The sequence below is a fragment of the Macrobrachium rosenbergii genome, unplaced genomic scaffold (assembly GCF_040412425.1).
Source record: "Macrobrachium rosenbergii isolate ZJJX-2024 unplaced genomic scaffold, ASM4041242v1 60, whole genome shotgun sequence".
In the NCBI taxonomy this organism is placed as follows: Eukaryota; Metazoa; Arthropoda; class Malacostraca; order Decapoda; family Palaemonidae; genus Macrobrachium; species Macrobrachium rosenbergii.
The window spans coordinates 623,248-648,277 of record NW_027100732.1 but is presented as its reverse complement, the minus strand read 5'-3'; the positions used below and the strand labels follow the sequence as shown (position 1 = coordinate 648,277).

Below are 25,030 nucleotides of genomic sequence, written 5' to 3'. Positions count from 1 at the left end.
AAATGTAAGCAAAGGGGGTTGCCTTAATGGCCGCTCCTTTCGTGACGGATATCTTTTTTTTGTGGGGAATAAAAAGCTTTTTATGGTGTTTTAGCAGGAAATTGTTTTTGGGGGGAATAATGGAGGGTTTTTTTATATATTAAGAGAGAGAGAGAAGTGAGAAAGAGAGAGAATTTAAAGATAAAAAGAGAGAAAGAGAAATGAGTTTAGATTTTTGATGGTTTTTGAATGATTGATGTAGATAAATACTTGTATTCCTCGCTATAATGTGGTTCGGATTCCACAATAAGCTGTGGGGTCCCTTTGCTAAGTAACCAACTGGTTCTTAGCCACTTAAAATAAGTCTAATCCTTCCTTGGGGCCAGCCCTAGGAGAGCTGTTAATCAGTTCCTCAGTGGTCAGGTTAAACTAAGGTATACTTAACTACATAGCCATTAATACCCTGGAACATGTACCTGGATATTAGTCAACTCTCTCTCTCTCTCTCTCTCTCTCTCTCTCTCTCTCTCAATTAATCAACTCCACCTCTATACCCAACAACAGATGAAAGCAGCCTTCCTGTTAGCAGCAGTGGCCACGGCCGTGGCGACCGCCCAAATCTACGGCGGCCGGCCCTTCGGGGGGGGCCCAGGGGGATTCTTCGTCGCTCCCGCCGGCGGAGGATTCAAGCCTCTCCACGTGGGAGGAATCGTGGCCACTCCAGGCTTGCACTCCATTGGAGGAGGGCTGATCGGTGGACTGGTAGGTCCGGGCGGTTGGTGAGGGTTGGTGGGATTGGCAGTGGGTTGATGGCAGTCGACAGTGGATCAATTGGGGTGTCTGCAGAAGGAGTGACAGATGATTAATGAGGATTGGTAGAAGTTTTAGATAGTGGAGCGACATGTGATTACAGAGGATTGATAATGGGTTTATAGCAGTTTTACTTACTGTAGCAATGACTTATGATTACAGAGGATTGATAATGGACTAATAGGAGTTCTGTCAACTCGATGACCAACAGACAGTCATCGAGGACTGACAGCAGACTAACGACCTGACCGACACATCGGACGATTGACCGATTAACTCTTCTAACCCCTCTTTAACTGACAGTTATCCAAGACTGATAACAAGGACAGTTATCAAGGCTCGACAGCAGACCAAAGACCCGCCCGTCGCAGCGGATGATCGCTCCTTCCCTTCTCCTCAGGTCGACCAATCCTACGGAGGCAGCGACTACCACTTCTCCTGGCGCCACGACGGGGGCCAGAAGTACGAGTGGGGTCCTGCCAACCACTACTGCGCTAAGCTGGGTCCCGGGTGGTACGGCGTCAGCATCGAGAGCTACGAGGAGGACAAGTTCATAGACAGCATCATCGGCGGAGGTACGTGAGAGAGAGAGAGAGAGAGAGAGAGAGAGAGAGAGAGAGAGGGAGAGAAAATGTGAGATAGAGATTGAGAGAAGGGAGAGAGAGAGAGAGATTGAGGAAGGTACAGATTGGGGGGAGAAAGAGGCAGAGAGAGAGAGAGAGAGAGAGAGAGAGAGAGAGAGAGAGAGAGAGAGAGAGAGAGAGAGAGATTGAGGGAGAGAGAGAAAAAGGGAGCTAGAGACTGAGGGAAAGGAAGAGAGAGAGAGATATTGAGGGTGAGATTGAAGGAGAGAAAGAGAGAGGGAGAGAGAGAGAGAGATTGAATGAGAGAAAGAAGGAGAGAGATTGAGGGAGAGAGAGAGAGAGAGAGACTTCATTCCTATACCTTCCGGAAATCCACAGGACTCCGGAGTCCCACTTGAGTTTCTCGTATCTTCCGGATCCAGGTCCGGATTCTCCAGGACCCAGATCCGGATTCTCCCGGACCCAGATCCGGATTCTCCCAGACCCAGATCCGGATTCTCCCGGACCCAGATCCGGATTCTCCCGGACCCAGATCCGGATTCTCCCGGACCCAGCTCCGGATTCTCCCAGATCCAGATCCGGCTTTAAACAACAATAATAACCCATCTTCTCCTTACAGATAAGGTCAAGTACATCTGGACCGGAGGCAGCCTCTCCGGATACGGATGGAAGTGGGCCTCCGGAGCTCCGTTCATCAGCCTCGACTGGTCGCACACCGGAAGGTGAGTCGGTCATGATAATAATAATGATAATAATGATAATATAATCATAATAAACCTCATTTTTAAGACCCAAAGAACCACTGATCCACAATGACACCCCCATTGTTCCTCTCTATTCTCCCCTACCTGCCAAATGCCACCCACCCCTGGGCTACGAACGAACGACCCCGTTCTAAAATAACACCCCCCCGTTTCTCTCTTCTCTCCCCCCCCCTGCACCCCCGCTGTGCGCCCCGGAGCAGCGAGGGCCTCCCCCAGCCCGACAACGCTGAGGACGGCAAGGAATTCTGCCTCTCCGTCCTGAACCACTTCTACCAGGACGGAATCAGGTGGCACGACGTGGCCTGCCACCACCTGAAGCCCATCATCTGCGAGCGCAGGAGCCACATCTACGGGTGAAGCGGACGGCGGATGAGCCGGATGAAGGGCAAAACGGATGATGGATAAAACGGATGATGGATAAACCGTGCACAAGATGGACGATGACTCTCTATACGCGGCCGGTCTGGGCGGTGGCCGTACGTCTTCGGAACGACACCCTTTAGGCATAAGATTTTTGGGTTTCGGGTGACTTTGCGGTGGACCGAATTGCATATATATATATAATATATACATGTATATACATATACATACATATATATATATATAAATACACATATATATATAGAAATTTGGTCGATCTAATCCAGGATCGCTTATACCGTAAGAGCGTAGACCGGAGCGGCCATCTCTGGACCGAGCAATAACACAAACAATTACATTGTTTAGCACAAACAATTACAGTATCAGTGACTCAGATTTTGTACATTAGAATTACAGTGAAAAAATCCTTTAACCTGCTTTATTTTTTCATCCATAAAAATTTTGAAAAAAATTCAAAAAACTAAAATTTTTTTTTTTTTTGAATTTTTGGCTCTGGAAAATCATTGGTGGTGTCTATAAACTTCTATATACTTGGCTTATTTATATAGATTATCTATATGACTAATATTTAAAGAGCTTATATATATACGTGTTTTATGTTTTGTATACATTTGAAGCTAAATAAAATATTTGGGTCTAAATATATGTATGATTTAAGCTGAGTTTGATTGTGTCCTCCTGAAAAAATTGAAATAAATATCATATTTATTCTATTTGCTTTCACACTGCTTGGTCTATGTTATAAAGATCGTGAATCTTGGATGCTGTCCACAGCATTTGAGCAGCTACCATGTACATAATTCATTAAAACTGTCAAAATATATTTGAAAAATTGTCCTGGGACCAGAGACTAAGCCTAGCGAGTCTGGTAAAGGTTGGTTTTCAAACCATTATTTTTATATATATTTTTCATCGTTTTTCCCGGGAATTCTATATTAAAACTTAACGAAAACTCTTCCCACACCTTTTAACAATCTTTTCAATGCATTTCCCACACTCATTACCCACAAATAATGCCGAAATTCCCCACATTTATCCAGGTCATAGGGACCAATTCTAGCAAGTCTCGTAAATATTCTTCGAAACCATTATTTTTATATATATTTTTCATCGTTTTTCCCGGGAATTCTATATTAAAACTTAACGAAAACTCTTCCCACACCTTTTAACAATCTTTTCAATGCATTTCCCACACTCATTACCCACAACGAACACCGAAATTACCCACATTTATAAAAGTTTTCTACCAAGTCTTGGCATTTTATCTTAGTCACCCATTAAAACCACTTTTCTCAAGCACGAAAAAAAAATCTCGTTTTCTACGACCATCGGAACTTCATGACGATTTTTTTTATTTCTTTTTTGTAGATTTCCATGCGCAAGAGCGCTCATGCGCGCACCTGCGCACGAAAAATATATATTCGAAGGGTTATACTCGTTATTTCGAGCAGTATTTAAGTCCAATGTCGTGTCTGAGCGTCAAAATATATGATTTTTAAAAATTATTTTTTTTGGTAGACTAATATGTGACCTTCCCTAGGAATGGACGTCGATAAATTGGCAAAGAGGCCACTGACCTCTCAGTCTCTCTCTCTCTCTCTCTCTCTCTTTGGTGACCTTTGAGAGGTCAGTCCTGCTTCCCAAGAGGGTCAGGGTAGACTTGAATGAGTCGAGGATATTTGGCAATTGTAAATACATTCATAAATTATCTCCAGACGATGGCAAACTTAATAAACTCGAACGAAAGTAAAAAGGTTCTCGAGGCTCCAATTTTTGGGTCACTTCGAAGCAGAAGCAAAAAAAAAAAAAAATGGCTTTGAAGAAGTCGTCCCTTTTTCGTACATTTTCGGGCGAAACGAAGCTCGCCCATACATCCCTTTGTGTCCTTTGTCTATGCAGTTTGATTTGCACGCCCCTATTTCGCCCTGGCGCCCCTTAAAACTTTACCTTTGGGTGGTAAAGCGTCGTGTGAAGCCTTTAATGGTCTGAGTCTCTGTAGAGTAGAAATGGCAGTTTTATCGATTAGGACCTTTTCCCCCAAATGTCAAAATGTAGGCCGTAGGGGACAGGTAAGCTGTAAAAGCTGGTGCTGTGAGCTTGCTGCATGGATGCAGCAACAGCTGTGTCTGGTGAAGGTAGATTTATATTTAAAAAAATTAAAGTTTTGGTCTGAAAATGTCCGAATGTTTCTCTCTGTTTTGTGGGGGATTTGAGATTCTATGGTCAATTTCCATCGAGGCTGGACGAAGAGAGAGAGTGAGAGAGAGAGAGAGAGTGTGAGAGAAAGAGAGCGAGGCACGCAGAGAGAGAGAGAGAGTGGCAGTAAAGAGAGACAGAGAGAGAGAGAGAGAGTGGTACATTCCTACCTAAACAAAACTTTCGCATATTACGATCAAAGTTACATACATAAAAGAAGAAGAAGAAGAAGAAGAAGTGGAGCTGGACTTATGAAAAAGAGAGAGAGAGAGGGGGAGAGAGATGAAGGGGGGGGGAGATGGGATATTGGTAGAGGGGGAGAAAGAGAGCAGAATGATACGAAGAGAGAAAAAGAGAGATAGAGAGAGAGAGTTAGTTTCTCTCTCTCTCTCTCTCTGCCTTCGCCACCGATGCTGCTGCTGCTGCTGCTTGCTTGCCTCCTTCCACCTTGCCAGCTCAACTACAACTAACTATTTTTTTAATGTGCTTCCACTATTTATTCGACCCGGAGGCGGGGCGATGCCCATGCCACACTTTAGTAGCGGCACATGCCCCCTACCCCACGTAGAGAAATCGCGCGCCCGCGCGCCCACCGTCGCGTAAAATGCGCGTAAAGTTAATTCATGTGGCGATTCATGAACGAGAAATGTGTGCACATAGCTAGTGTCCAGTTCCCCTCACCCCTCCACCGCTCCCCCGTCCGTCGCTCCCACCAGGGGTGGAGCGGCGAAGGGGGTGCCAACCCCGCCCCGACACCCGTCCATGGCATCCTTCCCATGACCAGATACCCCCTTGGAATGACCTCCCGACGCCCCCCGCGGCACCCCGGGGGTCGAAACCCCTCGGCGGAGTCCAGACGACCCCCCCAAAAACACCCCCTCCCACGTTCGGTTCGTCACCCCCCTCCTCCTCCCGTCCATGCGGCCCGGCTCGGCTCCCATCCCCCCGGCCTCCTTTCCTTCCTCGAGCCTGTCCCGGCTTTCCCGGCCTGTGATTGGCCGGCCGGGGCGACGGGGCGTTCTGATTGGCGGAGAGCCGTCCCTCGAACAAAGCGATTTTGTAAACAAACATTTCAGCTGACAGACGCCGGGAAGAGAGAGAGGGAGAGGGTTCGGAGGTGTATCGCCGTGCGTGTTGCCGATCAATGGGGCTTTTTCGCCGCTATTCGGCCGCTTTATAGTTAATGGAGGCGTGTGCGGGCGGCCCCTTGCCTCCCGCCGGCGCCGAGAAGGGGGGCGACGTGGCCGACGAAGGCCCGGGCCTCCGGGGCCACGGCAAATTCGGCAAAATCCCTCCGCCGACGATCGCTGCTGCGGGTGACTTCAAGGGGCTCGTGAGCAATGGTCACCACCACCACCACCACCGTGGTAGGGCGGTCGCCCCCTCCTCCTCCTCCTCCTCCTCCACCACCACCACCACCTCCACCACCACCACCACCACCAACAACAACTCCTCCTCCTCCTCCCACCACCACCACCACCACGACGAGGACGAATTGGAGGAGGAGGAGGAGGAGGAAGAAGAAGAAGAGGACTTAGACGAGGAAGACGAGATGGTGGAGGAAGAGGAGGAGGAAGAAGGATCTTCCAGTGTTGGTGGTGGGGGCGGGGGCGCTAGTGGTGGTGGAGGGCGAGGAGGAGGAGGGCAGCAGCAACAACAACATCACCACCACCACCACCATCATCATCACCAAGAAGAGGAAGAAGTAGAGGAAGAGGAAGAGGAGGAGGAGGAGGAGGAGGAAGACGACGACGAGGAAGAGGAGGAGGAGGAGGAGGAGGAGTCCTCGACGTCAGCACCTTCAGGAGGACCTGTTAATCCTCATAACAATAACAATTCCTCTTCTGTCATTCCTCCTTCTTCCTCTTCTCGCCTCCCCCTCGCACCTCCTTCAGGAGGAGGAGGAGGTGGAATAGGAGCCATGGCAGGTGCTCCACCTCAAGCTGTGATACCTAGACCTAATGTGGAACTTAACGGACTCAGTAACCTGAAGGGCGGGGGCGCCGCCCCCGCCCCCCAGGGGCCCAACAAGCCCCCGGGAGACGTCAGTGGCGGTTCGGTGTACGACTTCGACCCCAACAATGTCGACGGGGGCGGTGGGGGGTCCTCCTCGTCGTCTTCGTCGTCCTCTGGCAGGCCGCAGCAGCAGCAGCAGCTGCCGCCGCCGCAGCCCCGCGGGGGCGGGGGAGACCTCTCCTCCAGCGGCAGCAGCAGCGGAGACGGCATCAAGCGGGAGCCGGAGCTCCACACGCTGGACGACTCGGAGATGGCGGAGGACGGCTCCGTGGTCGAGTCGTACGACGGGGAGGACTGCTGCGACCCCATGGAGGACAGTGTGAGCGAACAGTTCGAGGGGGTCCCCAGAAGGGGCAGGGGCAGGCCCCGGGGCAGTAAAAACAGGACCGACGGGAGGGGGAGGGGCAGGGGCCTGAAGTTCCGCCGGTTGTCCGAGGACCGCACCTGCACCGCCTACGACCTGCGCAACATCCCCGACCCCTTCGCCAACCAGAGGCGCGGCAGGCCCAGGAGCCGGTTCATCGTGGACCTCGGGGAGCAGAACCACGAGGCCTGGTGCAAGAACAAGGAGGAGCTCAACATCTCCGACGCGGAGCTGACCACTCTCCTCCTGAGCTTGTGAGTGTGGCCCGCGCCTGCGCTTTTTGAGGTTTCGGAAGCGAAGTTCGACCTGTATTTAATTTCTTTTGGTTTTCAGGTACTCGGAAGATGCGAAATTTGACATGTATTTAATTTTTTTTCAGTTTTCAGGTACTCAGTTCGATCTTTACTTAATTTCCAAGGGTTTCAGATGCGAAATTCGAATTGTTTTTAATTATATTTTAGTTTTCAGATCCACAGTTCGACCTTTACTTAATTTTCAAGGGTTTCAGATGCGAAATTCGACCTGTTTTTAATTATATTTTAATTTTCAGATCCACAGTTCGACCTTTATTCAATTTCCAAGGGTTTCAGATGCGAAATTCGACCTATTTTTAATTATTTTTTAATTTTCAGATCCACAGTTCGACCTTTACTTAATTTCCAAGGGTTTCAGATGCAAAATTTAACCTGTTTTTAATTATATTTTAATTTTCAGATCCACAGTTCGACCTTTACTTAATTTCCAAGGGTTTCAGACACGAAATTCGACCAGCATTTAATTTTTTTAGTTTTCAGATCCACAGTTCGACCTTTATTTAATTATCAAGGGTTTCAGACGCGAAATTCGACCTGTATTAATCCTTTTCAATTTCCAGATACACAATTTTTTCCTTTATGTGATTTTCAAGAGTTTCAGAAACACATTTCCACCTGTATTCCATTCGATTAGGTTTCCAGATGCGAACTTCGACCTCTTATTTAATTTTTCAAGGTTTCAGATGCTCACTTCGACCTATATTCAATGCTTTACACTTCCAGATGTTCACTTTGGCCTGCAGTTCGGGAAGACGAAAAAATTTGCTAGGTTAGGCTTTGCTTGAAGGGTAGGCTAGGTGAAGTTATTCCTGGGCTAGGCTAGCCTAGGTTATTTCCTCGAATTCAGGTGTTTCTATATTGTTTTACTCAAATACCACAATTCGATGTAGGAATTTTTATGCTTAATACAAAAATCATCTAAAATCCATCGCAAATTTACCTAAACTGAGATATTTACTAGCCGAGCCCTCTGTAGAATGAGGCTAGGCTAGTTATTTTGGACTAGCGGTCGTCGTAACTTGATATTTTGTTTGTATGGTCCGGTTAAGGTATGATGTGGCTTAACCCCTAGGCTAGCCTAGAATTTCATAGCATACGGTACAGTAACCTAACTCCTATAGGTGTCTGTACATTAACTGACCCACCCTAGGGTGACATACAGACCTAATCCAATTCAGTATGGCCCGCTTAAAGTATAAACTACCTTCCCCCCTAGGCTAGCCTAGAATTTCCTAGCCTACGGTACAGTGACCTAAATCTTACAGGTGTCTGTACGTTACCTAACCCACCCTAGGGTGACATAACCTACCCAATGATATTCAGTATGGTCCTCTTAAAGTGTAACCTACCTTCACCCCTAGGCTAGCCTAGAGTTCAGTTATTGTGTGTGATCGAACCTTACGGCAGGCCAGCTGACTTTGGGTAACGTTCTGATATCGCCGATGCATAGGTCATGATTTTGTTCTTAACATTCAGCGAAACCATCAACATTTCATTAGAGAAATATTAATTTTTTATTGAAACTTTTGCCATTTGAACGGTCATAGCGTAGAGATATATTACAGTACTGATACTAGATGCCATATACGTATGTAATAAGTATGTAGTAACCATTTTTGTCTCAGAAACGATCATATTGAAAATTGAAATTTCCCCTTTAAAAGTGATGATAAAATTAAAAAAAAAAATGAGAATTCATGTCTGTAAAGCAAATATTTTTTGTACAGTGACCCCTTGACGGCCAACGGTTACGCCGCACAATTTCAATCGTCCGCTGAAGAGAGCTTTGCGTTAATCAATCTACTTATGAGACTTGTCAACAGAATTCATTGATAACGTGGCAGCCACGTTACCAAAGAATTCCGTAGGGGGGTATTGCCGTCAGCGAACCTCATTCCTGTTACTTCCCTCCTCTTACACCTTTCAAACCTTTCACTGTCAGTTTCCGTTCCAGCGGTGAATGACCTTAAAGGTTCCGGTGCTTGGCCTTTGCCCTAAATTCTATATTCAGTTCGATTCATCTTACCGAAGTTGGGGCGTTGGTGTATATTTAGTACCCATCGATTTTTATCGTTCATCACTGGCCACACTCATTAGTAACCCAAGATTCCCGACGGACATCGGACTCGAGGTCGTTGCCGTCGTTCCCCTGATGTGTACAATCGTGTTGATTGAAGCTAACATCTCTTAGGGATCACCCATCAGGCCCGCCAGAATTGGGTATTTGCGCCTGGGAAAAGTCTGACAAAAAGCATCTAATTCTCTCTTTTCCAAATCTACGTTCAAGCCAGAATTCCTCAGATGATTTTGTGAGAGTTATAGATATTTTGCGTGTCCTAGACAGTGACCCATTGTATATGACTGACAGTTCTTTACCGTAAAAGTTTCTTTAATGATTACCTTTGGAAGTCCAGGTCTTCTGCAAGGAACTGACTGACACTTAGACCCCACAACTGACCGTCCCAACGACCCTACCTTATTAGAATCTGCTATTTGACCCTTTTATTTTCGTTTTTGCATATGTGGCACCGTCGTTTTGCAATTCATCCTTGCGATTGTGAACGATTAGAATCTATTGCTGTCCTTGTCATCTCTGTAACTCGCTGTATATTTGGTCTCCTTGGTAAAGCAACTCCTTATGATGATAAAGGCTGCACCAGCAGTCAAAGTACAAAGGCATTACAAGCGGCATCAGTTTAGTTACCCTACTGTCAGCAGCATCGTACACTATCAGCTGCGCCGATTGAAATATATCTGTAGAAGTTCATTATGGTAAAAAGATTGAAATAATGATTGTACATTTACATGACAGTACTATGTAGGTACTTTACATAGCAACGGCTTGACAGTATGTCTTCCAGTATCCAATATATCAGCCACTCTCTAAGGCTGCATTCATTTTGACTTACAGACATTCATTCGATTTGTGATTTTCACCACACCTAGAACAAGCTGGGTCATTTTTGCAATTTGCGGCGCTCTGACCAAATTCCTGACATTTGTGGCATTGATCGGGCATGCAACCGTCGAGTACTTTGCAACGGCTGTATAGTGTACACAATTTGTCTCCTTTATCATAGATAGACTCTCGTATTTGTGTTGTTCATTTGACGATACAGTGTTTATATGTATCACCTTCGGCTGTCATCTCCTTTGCAATTTTCGGGTCGTCATTTTCAGAGATGTTATCGACAGTGTCACCTTCGTCCTCCGGGACATAGACGCCGATTTCCTGACTCTCCGTTCTTGCCTTTTCCAAATTTTTCCCGTCTGGAAATCTTGCAAAGAAGTGTCCGTCTCTTGTTGTTTTAGACCGTTCAACTGGTGGCGTTATTTGACTCACAATTTGTCTCTTTTCATTGGATCTCTTCGTTTGTAGATTTGATCGGAAGCGCTTTTTTTTGTCTTGAGTGATTCGGCGTAAGTTTTATCCGTGTTTGTCGTGTCTTCGCATCTTTATCAATTTTTGTTTTGGATGTCATCTGTGTCGATCATTACGTCGCTAGTTTCCTGAGCCGAATCCGTAATCAGTTATGTTAATATCTCTGTGTCTTCTTTTATTTCTTCAAGTTCATCTTCAATGAGTTTTTGGTGTGTTCTGTGTCCAGGCCTCTTGCAATCATTACAGACGTACAACATGTTACCACTACGAAGTATGGGTGCGTATCTGACCTTCGATACCCGAACATTCATAATGAAACCGTGCGTCACAAATTTCACAGCAAGTTCCCTCATCACCAACTTCCCCAGAGCAATGTCCGCAAGTTGCCGACTCTCTCGCGACTTGGGTCGACTCCTCCTTCTCCAGCATTCTCTCTGTAGTTCCATCGTCACGTACTGCTTCGATGATTACTTGATTCAATCTCGACGGTACTTATTTTCTCTTTTTCCTTCCTCTTCTTCGTATTCCCAGAGCTTGGCGTTTGGCCGAAATTCTGTATTCAGTTCAGTCGCACAATATTGCCTTTTTTTTTTTTGGAAGCCAAATTACCACTGGGAGAGATTCGCTCTTCGTTTTCGTAATCGGTGTCACTGCTAGAGAGTTGACCTCCCACTGAATTTTCATTATAATTATTCAGAAGAAGAAGAATCCCATTCGTATGGATAAACCCACCGAAGGGGCCACTGACTTGGAATTCAAGAAACTTCCAAAAAATGTTAAAGGTGTTCATTAGAAGTAAGAGGATTTAAAGGGGAATACATAAAGAAAGTACACTTTATTGTCATTGTGTCCCACAAGCAGAATATCTACGCTAGCCTAATGCAGGCGGTTCCCAGTTTACGACGGGGGTTCCGTTCCGACGCCGCGTCGTATCCTGAAATATCTTCGAAAATCATAAGAAAACCTCACTTTTAATCATTTGGGTGTCTTGTAAACGACGTAAATGGAATTTTTATTGAGGCTTTCATCAAAAACCTCCAAATTTTTACCAATCTTGCCGTTTTGGAAAAACATTTCTTCCGTCGGATTGCCGTCGTCGACCCGGAACATACGTCGTAACCCGGGAAATGATTTTTGATGAATATATTTGAAGAGCGTCGTAACCCGGGGACTTCATAATACCGGTAATCAATCAAGGTTCCTCTTTATCAAGCGAGTTTCCTCGACCGAAACGATTCACTCGATGGTCGTTCTACTCTCTGAAACTTTACGAATTCAAGCCTTTTATTTCTCAGTTCCAGAGGTCTTTTATCCCTCACACCGTTGGATTTTAGAACGGCTTCCGAGAGGTTTTCGTGCAGACGGAACTTCTTCAGAAGTTCGAGCGAAAATGCAGTGCGGTTCTACCCTAATGCTGTTCTTGAATTTAAGTACATTGTTATCTGTTTATCAATTTATTTTTAATTGTTTTATAAGCGAGATCTTTCTGTACTTTACTTTATCTTACGTCTTCCTAACGAACACCTTGATATAATTTGGAAGCTTAAAGAATGCCAAGTCAGTGGCCCCTTCGGTGGGCTCGTTCCATATGAGTAGGTTTCGTCATCTGAATAATAATAATAATATGAAATATTATAAATCAAAGGTAACTATATGATAGGACCATTTATCTGATAGAAATTCCATTGAAATTTTCCCGCAACTTATTGTATGAATTGATTTGCTAAAGAAAACGTGATGACAGAACATTGATCAGTTAGACTACTGGACCAATAATAAAAAAATTACTGTCTGGAAAACATACATTCAGATGTTTAGACCAAAAAACCAACCTTGCGATATTAGAAAGAGTTAGGATGACCTAGGCTAGCCCAGCAGAGTTCCGTAGAAGCCGTGCGAACCTTTTTCTAGAGTAGAGAAACGTCAGGTGGACTGGATAGATTGCATGTTAACGTTGCATTATTTAGTGACAGTCTTACCATAATGTTATTATTATTATTTTATAATTATTATTCAGACTTGACATTCGAGAAGCTTCCAAAGGCGTTCGTTCGAAAGGAGCAACGGAAGTTAATGTGGAGTGCGGAAAGAGGAGGTCCGTTATTCGGAAAATAGATCAGTTGAAGAACTAAATAAATAAAAATATAAGTAAAATATCGAAATATAAGTAGAATTGTATAAGGGTAGGAATGCATTCCATCTTGACTTGAAACTTTGAAGTCCCAATTCCACGCCACCCTCAGTAGGGCGGCTGTTCCGCAGTCCGAGGTGCGAGGGATAAAGGACATCTGGAACTGAGGAGTTTGACAGCGAGGCAATTTGCTGCATATTGCTGTTGTTGCTGTTCAGCGAATCTCGTTGCCCTCTTACGAAAAAGTGGCAAACGAGAGACCGTCCGTCGACGGCCCGAGTCATAACTGCAAATGTGAGGACCAGGCACCTCCGTATGCATCACTCTCCAACTCACACACGTCTCATCCCTTCCCACCACATGGCCATACCGCCGCGGCCTTCTTTCCCGGGCCTTCTTTGAGAGTTCTACGACTTTAGTGGTCCCTCTTATTTCATTTTCGATCCCGTCTATTTTTGTTAGTCCTCACGTCCCCCTGAGCGTTTCATCTCGCAAATTGGAACGGAAATGAATGACCCCCTAGCTGCTATAACCCCTTTCGTTCATTTTACTTTACCTCCTTTCATATTCTCTTTCCTCCATCGTACGTTCCTCAACCCTCTCGTAACAATTGAGTGATAGTGCAACTGCAAAAGATTTCCCTCCTGTTACACCTTTCAAACCTTTAACTGTCAATTTCCGCTTCAGCGCTGAATGACCTCATGGGTGCCAGTGCTTGGCTTTGACCTAAATTCTGTTTTCAATTCAGTTACTGCATCTGTTTAGGACTGATAAAGTATATTGTAGTTAAGACAATCTGTATATTACATTCAGGGCCAAGATAAAAGCTGGTTTTTTTAATATTTCATCAGCACTTTTTATCCAGTCAGTGACAGCTGTTGGGAGGTCGAATATTGCCATTGAAACGAGTATATTCACGCAAAATCATTTTCTAAAGTACGTAGTCTACTGAAATGTGTGTAGATTTAAGAATGATTTATCATTTAAAGTTGGAAATTCGGTCGTGAATTTTTCATTCAAAAATTATTCAGAGGCCCGGGTGACGACGAGTTAGGCTTATGACGCTTTTCAAATATATTCGACAGAAATGATTTCCAAGTTTACGACGCATGTCCCGTGGTTACGACGCCAATCCGACGGAAGGAATTTGGCTCTAAAATGGCAGAATAATAAAAATTTGGAGGTTTTTTTTAATGAAGAACTCAATAAAAATCCGGGGTAATTTGTTTTCAAGACACCCAAAGGATTAAAAGTAAGGTTTTCTTATGATTTTCGATGATGTCTCGGCTTACGACGATTTTTGGCTTATGACGCCGTGTAGGAACGGAACCACCGTCGTAAATCGGGGACTGCTTGTATCTTATTTGGGAACTTGGTAAACAGTTTTTACTGGAAAACCCCCCATAAAGAATTGCAACTTACTTTAATAAATGAGAGATCTCTGGACCTATTTACCCTTTTGAGATTTTGTTAGTGTCCAAAGATGTTTCTGTAGCAAACTGGACACCGTTCAGCTACAGGGAATGCCCCAGTTTTTACCGAATCGGGAATTGTTCTTGGGAATGGGACAGTTTCCAAAAAAGTTGGGTGAATTGGTTCCCGATGTTTCTGTAGCAAATTGGACACCAACCAGTTACAGGGAATGTCCCAATTTTTAACGAATCTGGAATTGTTCTTGGGACATTTTGCGAAAAAGTGAGGTCATTTGGTTTCCCGGGGAACTGACGGATGAAATCAGCGACAGGTGGAACGCTGGGATTCCCGATATGATTTCCTCTATGTTGGAATTATCAAGATCTTTGGTTTGTGTTCTGAGATCTCGGCTTATGCTACGAAGGTCGACTGATGTCTCCCACATAGGGATCATTGGTGAATGTGAAGCATCTCCGTCAAAATACAACTTATGTAGAAAGTCCTGTATTGGAACTTCAGAAGTTCAAACGAAGATCCAATGCATTACTATTCTCCTTGAATTTTAATACATTTTTATTTATTCTACAACTTCCTGGATGCCGCTCGTCGTACGGTGTCACTGACGAACGAACCCCTTCGAAAAGTGACCACATCATAGACTTTTCCATCTTGAAGGAGACTTCGGTAGGACCCCATTACTTTCCTGATACTGTATTCTTGCTCAAAGCTAGGTTCTTCCATATCCTAGCTTGGCTGGGGGAAGGCCCCTTGCGTCTTTTACTCAGGAGCGATTGATAATCGTACCTTTCTCTCACCAGGATTGAGAACTTATTCAGTTGCTCTAATATTGAGTCTTAATGGCCCCTTGGAATGTTTTCCAATTTCGACGAAAGCTTTTCCGAAACAGTTTTGAAGATTGTCCATGAATTTCGAGTCGGTGGCCCTTGTGGTGGGCTTGTTCTATGTGGATAGGATTCATCTTTCGAATAATAATAATTTTATGACCACAAAGTTTCAGCCCAGCATCACATAAGTAGCACCTCACTTAAGAGACGCCTTGGGGAGTCTGACGTTTTGATAAGTAACAGAGTCCATTAAGTAAGATGACTGTTTATAGCGTGCACCTAATTCCTAACCTAAAGGAACCTTTATTTTCCACTTAACGATCAGTTTAAGAGATATATGCATTAACAAACTCATCATAAGGAATGTATGTGATTTAGGACGTTAGGCCGAGCTGTCAGGATACGGGCGACTGAGGAATCTGTGAGGTTACTAACGGCCTCGTCGTCTTCTGTGTCTGGGTGCCCTAATGCTGTGCGTTTCTGTCGTAGACAGTACAGTCGACCGCCGGTATTTGTGGGGGACGCGTACCCCTACCCCTCAACGAACAGCTAAAATCTGCGAATACGTAAATCCCTTCTAAAAATGTCTGTAACTGCCTATTTTGATCATTCAAAACACCAAAAAGACCCTCTGAAAATGCTTATACCTGAATATTTTAAAGAGTTTTATCACAACAAGTGCACTTAATCGAGAAAATATGAAAATACAGTAATTTGTGAATATTTCTCTATGAAAAATACCACAAATAGGTGAATTTTCCACGAATAATGTGTATATATATTCCATAGAAAAATCGACTAAGTGAAGCCGCAAAATCAGAACCACAGATAGGTGTGAGCCGACTGTAGGTGTCGCAGGCACTCCGAGACGAACGTTGTTCGTTTCTGCAATCGCAGCAATGCTCAATTGCAAGGGACATTATCGTACATGACTTGGCTTTTTGAGTTCTCTGATCTGAAACTTCCTAGGTCCAGCATCGTCAGATTTGGGGGCCAGCCTTCGAGATCGAGAACCCCTTAAAGGGGTAGTGTTGTCAGTGCACCTCATGTGGTACACAGTAGGCGTTACTTGAGGGCCTATGCAGCGTCACTTCGACCCTTGGCTGCAAATTCACATATTCAAGGTATTTTTCATGGAGAAATATTCACTAATTCCTGTATTTTCGTATCATTTTCGTGACGAAATGCATTTTTTTGTGATAAAACTGTTAAAATACTCAGGTATAGGCATTTTTAGAGGATTTTTTTGGTGTTTGAACTATTGAAACAGGCAGTTATAAGTGTTTTTAGAGGGGTTTTAAGTATTCACCGATTTTAGCACTTGAGATCGTTGAATGGTTCTCTTCGATGGTTGACTGAACATCCGGGGAAACGCTCTCCAGCGATGAAGGATAGAATTACCTCCCGTCTCTCGGTCTCGCGCGTTACGCCGAGTTCCTACGCCGCTTGAGGTCTCTCTAATGCCTCCCAGGGGATGTCGTACAAATGGAACTCCTTCAGAAGTTCAAGCGAAGATACAATGCATTGCTACCCTGATGCCATTCTCGTTGAATTTGAATACATTTTTATCTCTCTACTAATTTATTTTTGCTTTTTAATAAGTGACATCTTTCTATATTTCTCTTCACCTCCTCCTACTTCTTCTTAACGAACACCTTAATATTCTTTGGAAGCTGGAATTTCAAGTCAGCGGCCTCTTTGGTGGGTTTGTTCCGTGTGAATAGGGGCGTCTTTTTGCATTATAGTAATGATTGATATCCTCTGGATGTGGTAAAGCAAGACTTAGTCACAGTATGAAGGCCAGCCAGCCTTCAGATGGTTGTTGAAATGGTGCATCTTTAGGACTTGGAACGTTGTAATAAATACAGGCAGTCCCTGGGTTACAATGGGCTCGGCTGATGACGTTCCGGGCGTACGACGATCCTCAAATATTATTTCCCTGGTTACAACACGTTTCCGGGTTGATGACGCCGATCTGAGGGATGGAATGTGTCTCCAAAATGGCAAGAGTGGTCAAAATTTTGAGGTTTTTTAGTGACAGACTCGATAAAAATGCACTTTACGTCGTTTACAAGACACCCAAATGATTGAAAGTAAGGTCTTCTTACGGTTTTCTATGATATTTCGGACTAGGACGACGTTCGGCTTACGACGCAGCGTCAGAACAGAGCCCTCATTGTAGGCCGGAGACTGCCTGTACTAAATTCCAGCCCTTTCGATTTGGAAGCATCTCAGGTTACCCCACACATCTGGGATGTCATCCAGTTATGTAAAACAGCCTTTCAGGAAATGCTTTCACCTGGTTGAATGAAACGAGCCCCTGAGGATTTCGTTAAGCACTGGGTTGTCATTTAGACCAGTGGTTTGTAACTGGGGAGGGGGGGCATGAGCAACTTCCAGGGGGAGGCGCGAGCCCTGGGGAAAGATAAAAAATTCTCTATATTCATCATTCTTAACAAGAGTGAGAACTAATATTCAGACGTTTATGGAAAAACGCAAAAGTATCTCCTTATAACGTTAGTTTTCTATAGTCTTCTACTCTGGTTAGACTCGTTGACCTTACCATCTTTTGTAACCATTTTTTTCTTGTTATTTTTCATTTTCCTTTAAATCTGGGATGGAATCTTACTCATTGATGCAAGGGGGAACGTGGAGGGAAGGACCAACTCTTAGAGGGGCCGTGGTAATAAAATGGTCAAGATCCTTTGATTGAGACGGACTAGAGGGAGTTATTCTGGAAGCTAAGTCCAAGGATTTGTTGGGATATCTTTTTTTAACTATTTAGGATTTTTTGTAGACTTTCAGGAGTGCCCCTTTTATGAGACACTGTCTCCCTGTGTGGTGCACTTTTTATTTTAATTGTACAAGCACATGCAGTCCCTGGTTTGCGATGGGGTGCCGTTCCGACGCCGCGTCGTAAGCCAAAAATCGTCGTAACCCGAAATGTCGAAAATCGTAAGAAAGCCTTACTTTTAATCATTTGGGTGTCTTGTAAATGAGTAAATGCATTTTTATTGAGTTCTTCATCAAAAAACATCCAAATTTTGACCATTCTGCCCTTATTGGAGCCACATTTCTTCCGCCGGATAGGCGTCGTCGACATCGTGAACCCAGAACATGCGTCGTAACCCTGGAAATAATTTATGATATATATATATTTGAAGAGCGCCGTAAGCTTGGAACGTTGTAAGCCGAGCTTGTCGTAACCAGGGGGCTATCTTATCAGTTTTGCTACCCACAATCTTGGTTGAATTTTTGGCCTCAGACTCACACCTTTTTTTATTCAATTTTCTTGCAGTTCACGAGTAGTTGGACATTGTAAGGGAACCTTTTCATTCTTAGGAGCGAGTTAGATTTTTAGTTTTATCTTGCAGACCGAAGTTAGACACCCACCCTACTTACAAACGAGTTACGTTCCGGACGGCCGTTTGTATGTTCATTGATTGTAAGTTGGTTCCTGTACTCTTCGTGCTTATTTAAAGTCCAGGATGATATAAAATCAGCACACTACTGTATGTTTTTCCAGTCTAAATCACAATTCACTTTATGTACAGAACAGGCGCACGAAAATTCGAACCTACGGGTGGCAAGGGGGACCACCCTCCCGAACTTCCGTGCGGTTCGTGTCGCGCCGTTCGAACGCGGGCGGGAAAAAGCGCGCCGACAATCCCTCCCTTTCGCTGATGCCCTTCCCCCTCTTGCAGGCTGGAGTCGAGAAGGGACTGCACCAACACAGAGGACTCCGACACCATGCTCGGGCTGATCTCCTCCGAGTACAACAAGTGGAAGGAGAAGTTTTCGTCGCAGGTGTCGATGCTCAGCCACTACGCCTCCATACACAACACCAACTGCTGTACCTGCCTCGGCATCAAGTAAGTCTCGCTTCCGATGGTTCAGTCCCCGTCGGAAGGCTAATGTCGTTAGCCGTAACGTAGCCCTCTGTCCGTCTTGAAATCCTTCGCCAATCTTTCACCATCCCCTGCGACTTCTTGGCACTATCGCCGTCCCCTCACTGCAACCCCTTTCGTTCCTTTTACCGTACCTCCATTCATGTTCCTTCCATCTTGCTATCCACCCTCTCCTAACAATCGTTTCCTAGTGCAACGGCTTTGAGGTTTTCCTCCTGTGACACCTTTCGAACCTACCTCCTCTCAATTTCCTTTCCAGCACTAAATGACCTCATCAGTCACAGCACTTTGCTTGAATTCTATGTTCCATCCATTCCATATAGGGACATCGAACAAACATCAGCTCATTCACCAGTTTCATATAAAAGCTACGAGTCCTTCACCGCATCCTGCAAGTTGTTACCACTTTCACCATGTCATAACCACAATACCAAATGCAAATATGACTCTTAACCAGTTGGCGTTAACATTCTCGTAGAGCACAGAATCGGGAACTGCTTCACAGCTCCGACGCACCCTCGTGGATTCTGCGATTACACCCGCCCTCGTCTCTTTCAGGAAAAAGAAGTACATCCCTGCTGGCACGGGGAAGCGCGGGAGGCCCAGGAAGTATCCGCCGCCTGTAGGCTGTGAGTACAACGGGAATTCTTCTTCTTCCTCTGGTGGGTTGGCGCGAGAAAGCCGTGAGTTTGGAGCCGAATTTTCTTTCGTTTTTCTCATTTTTTGTTGAGTTTCCAAGAAGGAGAAATTCTTTGCGTTATGTTTGGTGCATGTGAGGAGGAAGGCGGAGAAGGGGCCGCCTGCCGGTCGGGCGGCGTCCTCAGGGGCGTTTTGGGGGGGGTTGCGCTCGTTCGTCGAGAACTTGGGTGTCAGATTTGTGACGAGCCGTTTTGGATTGGGAGTCTTGGAAATCAGTTGAAATAGTCTGGAGTTTGGACATGTCATGAGAATGGGAGATGGGAGCATTTACCGTAGCAAGTGTAATTATTACAGTAAATTGTATCACTAATAATATAATATTGAAAACAAGCCTAATTATCAGTCCGTTACCACAAACTTATGAAAAATTGCTTGCGACACGTCGGCAGTCAGCCTGTCGGCCATTTGTCGCGGTAACGCTTAAGCGATGTTTATTTATGGTAAATTTCGTACAGAGTTCACTCTCTCAGTATTGTATTTCATTCAGCGAATCAAACGTTTTTCCCTACAAAACCACTCTGCAAAATATCTTTCAATAAGTATGATGGAACATAATAAATTGTTTCTTTCCGCAGAATATCCTTGTAAAATACGGTAAATGGCGAGACCAAGGACCTAGGACCCAGAATAGAGTAAAACAAGAATAGGACCACAGAGTTAGATCCGGGTACGAGAAGACCTCAAAAAAAAAAAAAGCTTAAATCGTAGAGATTACCCAGTGAGGTCCCTTACAGCGTCCCTTGGGCCGCCCCTAGCGGCTGCAACCCCTTCCGTTCTTTTAGTGTACCTCCTTTCATAGTCCCCTCCTTCCATCTGACTTTCAAAGTGCAAATTTAAGAGGTTTTTCTCCTGTTACACCTTTCAGACCTTTTTGTACCCCTCGGTTTCATCTTCGGCACTGATTGACCTCGTACGATAGGGTGACCTCATCGCTGGTTGGCTTGGCCGTTAGCCTGGGTTTTATTGTCCGTTAACTGCGTCTCAGCGTCCGAGCTTTCGCGGAAATCTCGTCAGAGAAGTTACAGTAAGCCCCCTGGAATTACGGGGATGCATGCACTACCCCCAGGGATAGCTCTAATCCGCAGATACTTAAAACCCTCTAAAAACCCTTATAACTGCCTATTTTGATGGTTCAAAACACCAAAAACCCCTCTAGAAATGCCTATACCTGAAAATTTTAATAGTTTTATCACAAAAAGTGCATTTAGTCACGAAAATAATATGAAAATACAGTAATTTGTGAATATTTCTCAATGAAAAATCCTACGAATAAGCTAATTTTCTACAAATAATCCCACGAATTGTGCGAACACAAATCCCTGGGGGGATTTACTGTATCGTATGTCTGGAGAGGTCCTCCCTCCACAAGGGACGAAGCTGCCCACTGACGAAGCTTTAACGGCGACTGACGCTGTTGTCTAGGCTCAGACAGGGCGGTAGAGCGTATCGATCGTCGCGCAGGATAGTCTGACACCCTGCGTTCTTGGAAAACGAGCGCGACCCTCTTCGAGTCGGTTTGAAATCAGTGTTTTGTTCTTAAATGCTAATCATTGGCTAACTGAATTGGCTGTTTCTATGTTTTGTTTATTTCTTTGAAGGACAAAAACCAAAAAGACATGTTCCCTCTAAACTCACTCCATCCAGATTGCGTGCATGCGCGTGTATGTGTTGTGTATGAATGTGTGTATGTACGCACGTGTGTGTGTGTGTGTGTGTGTACGTACGCAAGATCTTAACATTTAACAGCTGCAAGCCTCGGGTAGATTGTTAGCACAGCCTTCAGATATCAATGTGGTAAGATAATTGAGCATTTCATGTTGTGGGGAAGGACAGACCAGGTGCCCACGCAGCCTAATTGGACCTTACGTTGCCTGAGAAAGTCTCTTTGGACTCGTCACGGATGCGACGCATCCAGTAGCTTATACAAGGAATGTCAGTTAAAAATATCTCTTAAATATTCAGCGTTCCTGTTTTTTCAGACATAGGGCAGAAGTCAATATACTTCCATGATTTTATGTCTGCTTTTGCCTCAAAATTTGGCCGTCATTTCTGCCCGTGTCGAGTCGTTGGACCTAAAGTAAGATTCGGAATTAGATACGGGGACTGTGGGTCCAGTTCTGTGCCTCCCACTAAGCTAATTGATCTCAGAGAGAGAGAGAGAGAGAGAGAGAGAGAGAGAGAGAGAGATATTAAACGAGCTTTCGTAGCATAGAACACTGCTTTGTGCTAATGCTTTGTAGGGCCATATGTGCGCTAAAGATGTCTTTGGAAAATTTGTTCAGTCATACCTCATAAAAGGGCGTAGCCTTCTTGCTTACTTAACCAGGTAACTAACCGACTCAGTAGTTCATCTGTCTTGATTTTGACTGTGTTTTGATAAGGTTGCAACAAGGGTGGGGTAACATACAAGCTTATGCCAAATCTATAGACCAGAGGTTTCGTTCCCCGTGCCTGAAACGACGGGAGCTCGAGTTTCGTAGGTCTCAGGAATGCCTGCCATAAACCCCCAGTGGGTCATATTTCCCTCTCTCTCTCTCTCTCTTTCTCTCTCAGTTTGCACAGCTCATGCATGAATAAGTTAAGCGGCAGTCAAATTTGTTGGTGCTTACTCAACCCTTCTCCTCTCAACAGACGGTCCCGGCATGCAACGCCCCGACACCATCGACGAGGACGGCAACATCTTCGAGCCCCAGATCATCCTGAAGGACGGGATGGTCGTGAAGAGCGAGCCCTCCGAGGAGAACAAGGGGGCCCTCATGCGTCCCGCGGGAGGGGAGACGGGCCCCCACGGCATGGCCAACACCTCCAACGGCAACGCGGCCGGCATCCAGATGCTGCCGCGGCCGATCCTGACGAAGGAGGAGATCGAGAAGCGGCGGGAGTACTACAACAATCACAAGAACAAGGTCAAGTACGTCTGCCACTACTGCCAGGTCCACTTCTACCACAAGCCCAACTTCGACTACCACATCTCCAAGCTGGAGTCGTCGGGCAAGTGCAAGATCTACGAGAAGGTTAACAACCTGTACCTGTGCGAGTCGTGCGGGGAGGGCTTCTCCTGGCGGGAGAAGCTGGAGAAGCACCTGCGGCTGGCCGAGCAGCACGGCACCCACAACCAGAAGGAGCTGCTCATGTACGGCGACTTCCAGTGCAACATGTGCGGCAAGACCTTCAACAAGCGCACCACCTACCTCCAGCACGTCAAGTGGCACGAGGACCGGGAGGACATCCCCTGCGTCATCTGCGGCACCATGTTCAAGCAGGTGGACCTCCGCCACCACCTGATGGAGGTGCACAGCAACGACAGCCTCCCCTGCTGCTACTGCGGCAAGCTCTTCACCAGCCGGAAGTACCTGGAGAAGCACGAGCTCATCCACCAGGGGGGCAACTTCCCGTGCCCCGAGTGCGGCAAGACCTTCAGCCAGAAGAGCAACATGCAGCAGCACCTGAAGACCCACACCCTGGAGAAGGAGTACTCGTGCGACCACTGCGGCCAGCAGACCTTCAACCAGAGGGCGGGCCTCTGCCAGCACCTGAGGAAGCACTTCGGGCCGGCGGAGTTCAGCCACGAGTGCGAGGTCTGCGGCCAGTACTTCTCCAGCGACTACAACCTCAAGCTGCACAAGAAGAAGATCCACAACATGCATATAGAGGGCCTTCAGGACGAATTGTCCGACCACCACTCCGAGTACCTCTCGTCTCCGATCCACTCCCACCTGACGGCGGCCGAGGACGCCCGGGAGAAGGCGGCCTACGGGGCGGCGAACACGGCCGTCAAGAACATGCTCGGCGTGTCCCTGGGCTCGTCCCTGAGCCTGTCGTCCATGAAGCAGGAGGGTGCCAACGAGTCGATGGACGACGGGAGCCAGCTCCACATGCGGGACACCGCCAGCCACATGGCGGACATGAGACACCTGACCGACCGACGGGGAGACACCCCGGGCCTCATGAAGGACACCCTGGAGGCCGAGGAGCACCAGATGCGCATGACGCAGCACCACTCCATGGCCGTGAGCGAGGAGGCCCTCCACATGCCGCAGGACCTCACGCGGATGACCGCCAGCCAGGCGCACATGAGCGACGAGTCCGGGCGGATGTCGGCGGCTCCCCAGTCCCAGCACATGAGCGACATGCGGAACTCAGTCGGAGACAGTCCGGGGAGGATCACGGACACCCCTCACATGACGACGGACAACTTGGGGAGGATGGCCGTGGCCGAGAACTTCGGGAGGATGACCGGGACGCCCGGGGGCTACCTGGCAGAGCACTTGCGGAGGATGGCGGAGAACCAGAGCCGGATGTCCGATTCCATGTCCCACTACGACGACCGGGACAACTACAGCCGCCTGGGGGACAACCTGAGGAGCATGAGCAGGGGGAGTGCGAGCGACCCCATGGGTCGCCTCGGAGACAACTTGGGCCGGATGACGGCGGATAACCTGAGCCACATGGGGGTCATACGTCCCACCCAGACGCCCTCCAGCACTCCCCAGTGGCCCCCACACATGCAGAACCACGCAGCAGCCCTGGACGGCATGAACCAGTCGTCCCAGGCGAGCCAACACACTCTCTACCCACTGCCATTCTGGCCCTACGATCCCTCCCTCCGCCAGTACCACCACTGAGAGGACACCTTCGGTGACGGCGGGAGAAGCGGCGGGAGCCGGGGAGGGTGACCGCTGACGCCCCACGTTGGCCCGGGGGCCTCTTCGGAGGACCTCCGCGACGCCGGGGACGAGGAGGGCCTCCTCCGCTGACCGGCGCGATCGCCAGGCAGCGGCCACTAATCCAGGCCCTTCTGGAGGACACACTCCCCCCTGCTGCCCTCCTGCGGTCGCGGTGAAACAGTAGTGAAAAATAATCCCCCTTAAACTTAAACTTTTATGTAAACATTCATTATATTGACTAACAGTCCTGCTGTAAAAAAAAACGCAAGGTATGGTCGTATAGATGAAAAAAACGTAAAAAAAAAAATAATATGAATTTAAGTTAAATGGACTCAATTTGTAGGTGACGTGCCATTTGAGTTTTGTGATGTGATGGTGGTGATGATGATGATGATGGTACTGATACCGACGTCGGTGAGGAAGACGTTGACTTGTGGTGAAGGGAGTGTCGTTTTTATACACGTGACTTGGACGAGACCGCAGAAGCCGAGAGAGGGGGCCGGAACTCTGTATCAGATTGGAGTGATGTTAGGGTTAAAGAGAAATGGAAAAAAAAAAAAATATATAAAATTGAAGG

At 46.4% G+C, this 25,030-nt stretch overlaps 2 protein-coding genes across 4 annotated transcripts in view; both read left to right on the top strand.

Moving 5' to 3' along the window:
• LOC136838282 (snaclec 6-like) overlaps positions 1 to 3,175 on the top strand; it is a 6,513-nt gene extending 3,338 nt beyond the window's left edge. The window contains exons 2-5 of the mRNA XM_067103142.1: positions 544 to 741; positions 1,190 to 1,364; positions 1,993 to 2,095; positions 2,338 to 3,175. Coding sequence (XP_066959243.1) covers positions 544 to 741; positions 1,190 to 1,364; positions 1,993 to 2,095; positions 2,338 to 2,494 — 633 coding nt within the window. The 3' untranslated portion in view covers positions 2,495 to 3,175. The remainder of the gene's footprint in view (positions 1 to 543; positions 742 to 1,189; positions 1,365 to 1,992; positions 2,096 to 2,337) is intronic.
• Positions 3,176 to 5,762: 2,587 nt separating this feature from the next.
• On the top strand, positions 5,763 to 24,644 carry LOC136838320 (uncharacterized). 3 transcript variants are annotated; one of them, XM_067103211.1, is made up of 4 exons: positions 5,763 to 7,348; positions 18,884 to 19,051; positions 19,646 to 19,770; positions 22,418 to 24,644. In XM_067103211.1, the coding sequence occupies exons 1-4, from the start codon at positions 5,898 to 5,900 to the stop codon at positions 24,409 to 24,411; spliced, it is 3,738 nt and encodes a 1,245-aa protein (XP_066959312.1). In that variant the 5' UTR covers positions 5,763 to 5,897; the 3' UTR covers positions 24,412 to 24,644. The 3 variants fall into 3 exon arrangements, with proteins under 3 accessions (XP_066959312.1, XP_066959314.1, XP_066959313.1); XM_067103213.1 differs by having other exon boundaries at positions 5,779 to 7,348; positions 19,646 to 19,716; XM_067103212.1 differs by having other exon boundaries at positions 5,783 to 7,348; positions 19,646 to 19,749.
• The last annotated feature ends 386 nt before the right edge of the window (positions 24,645 to 25,030 follow it).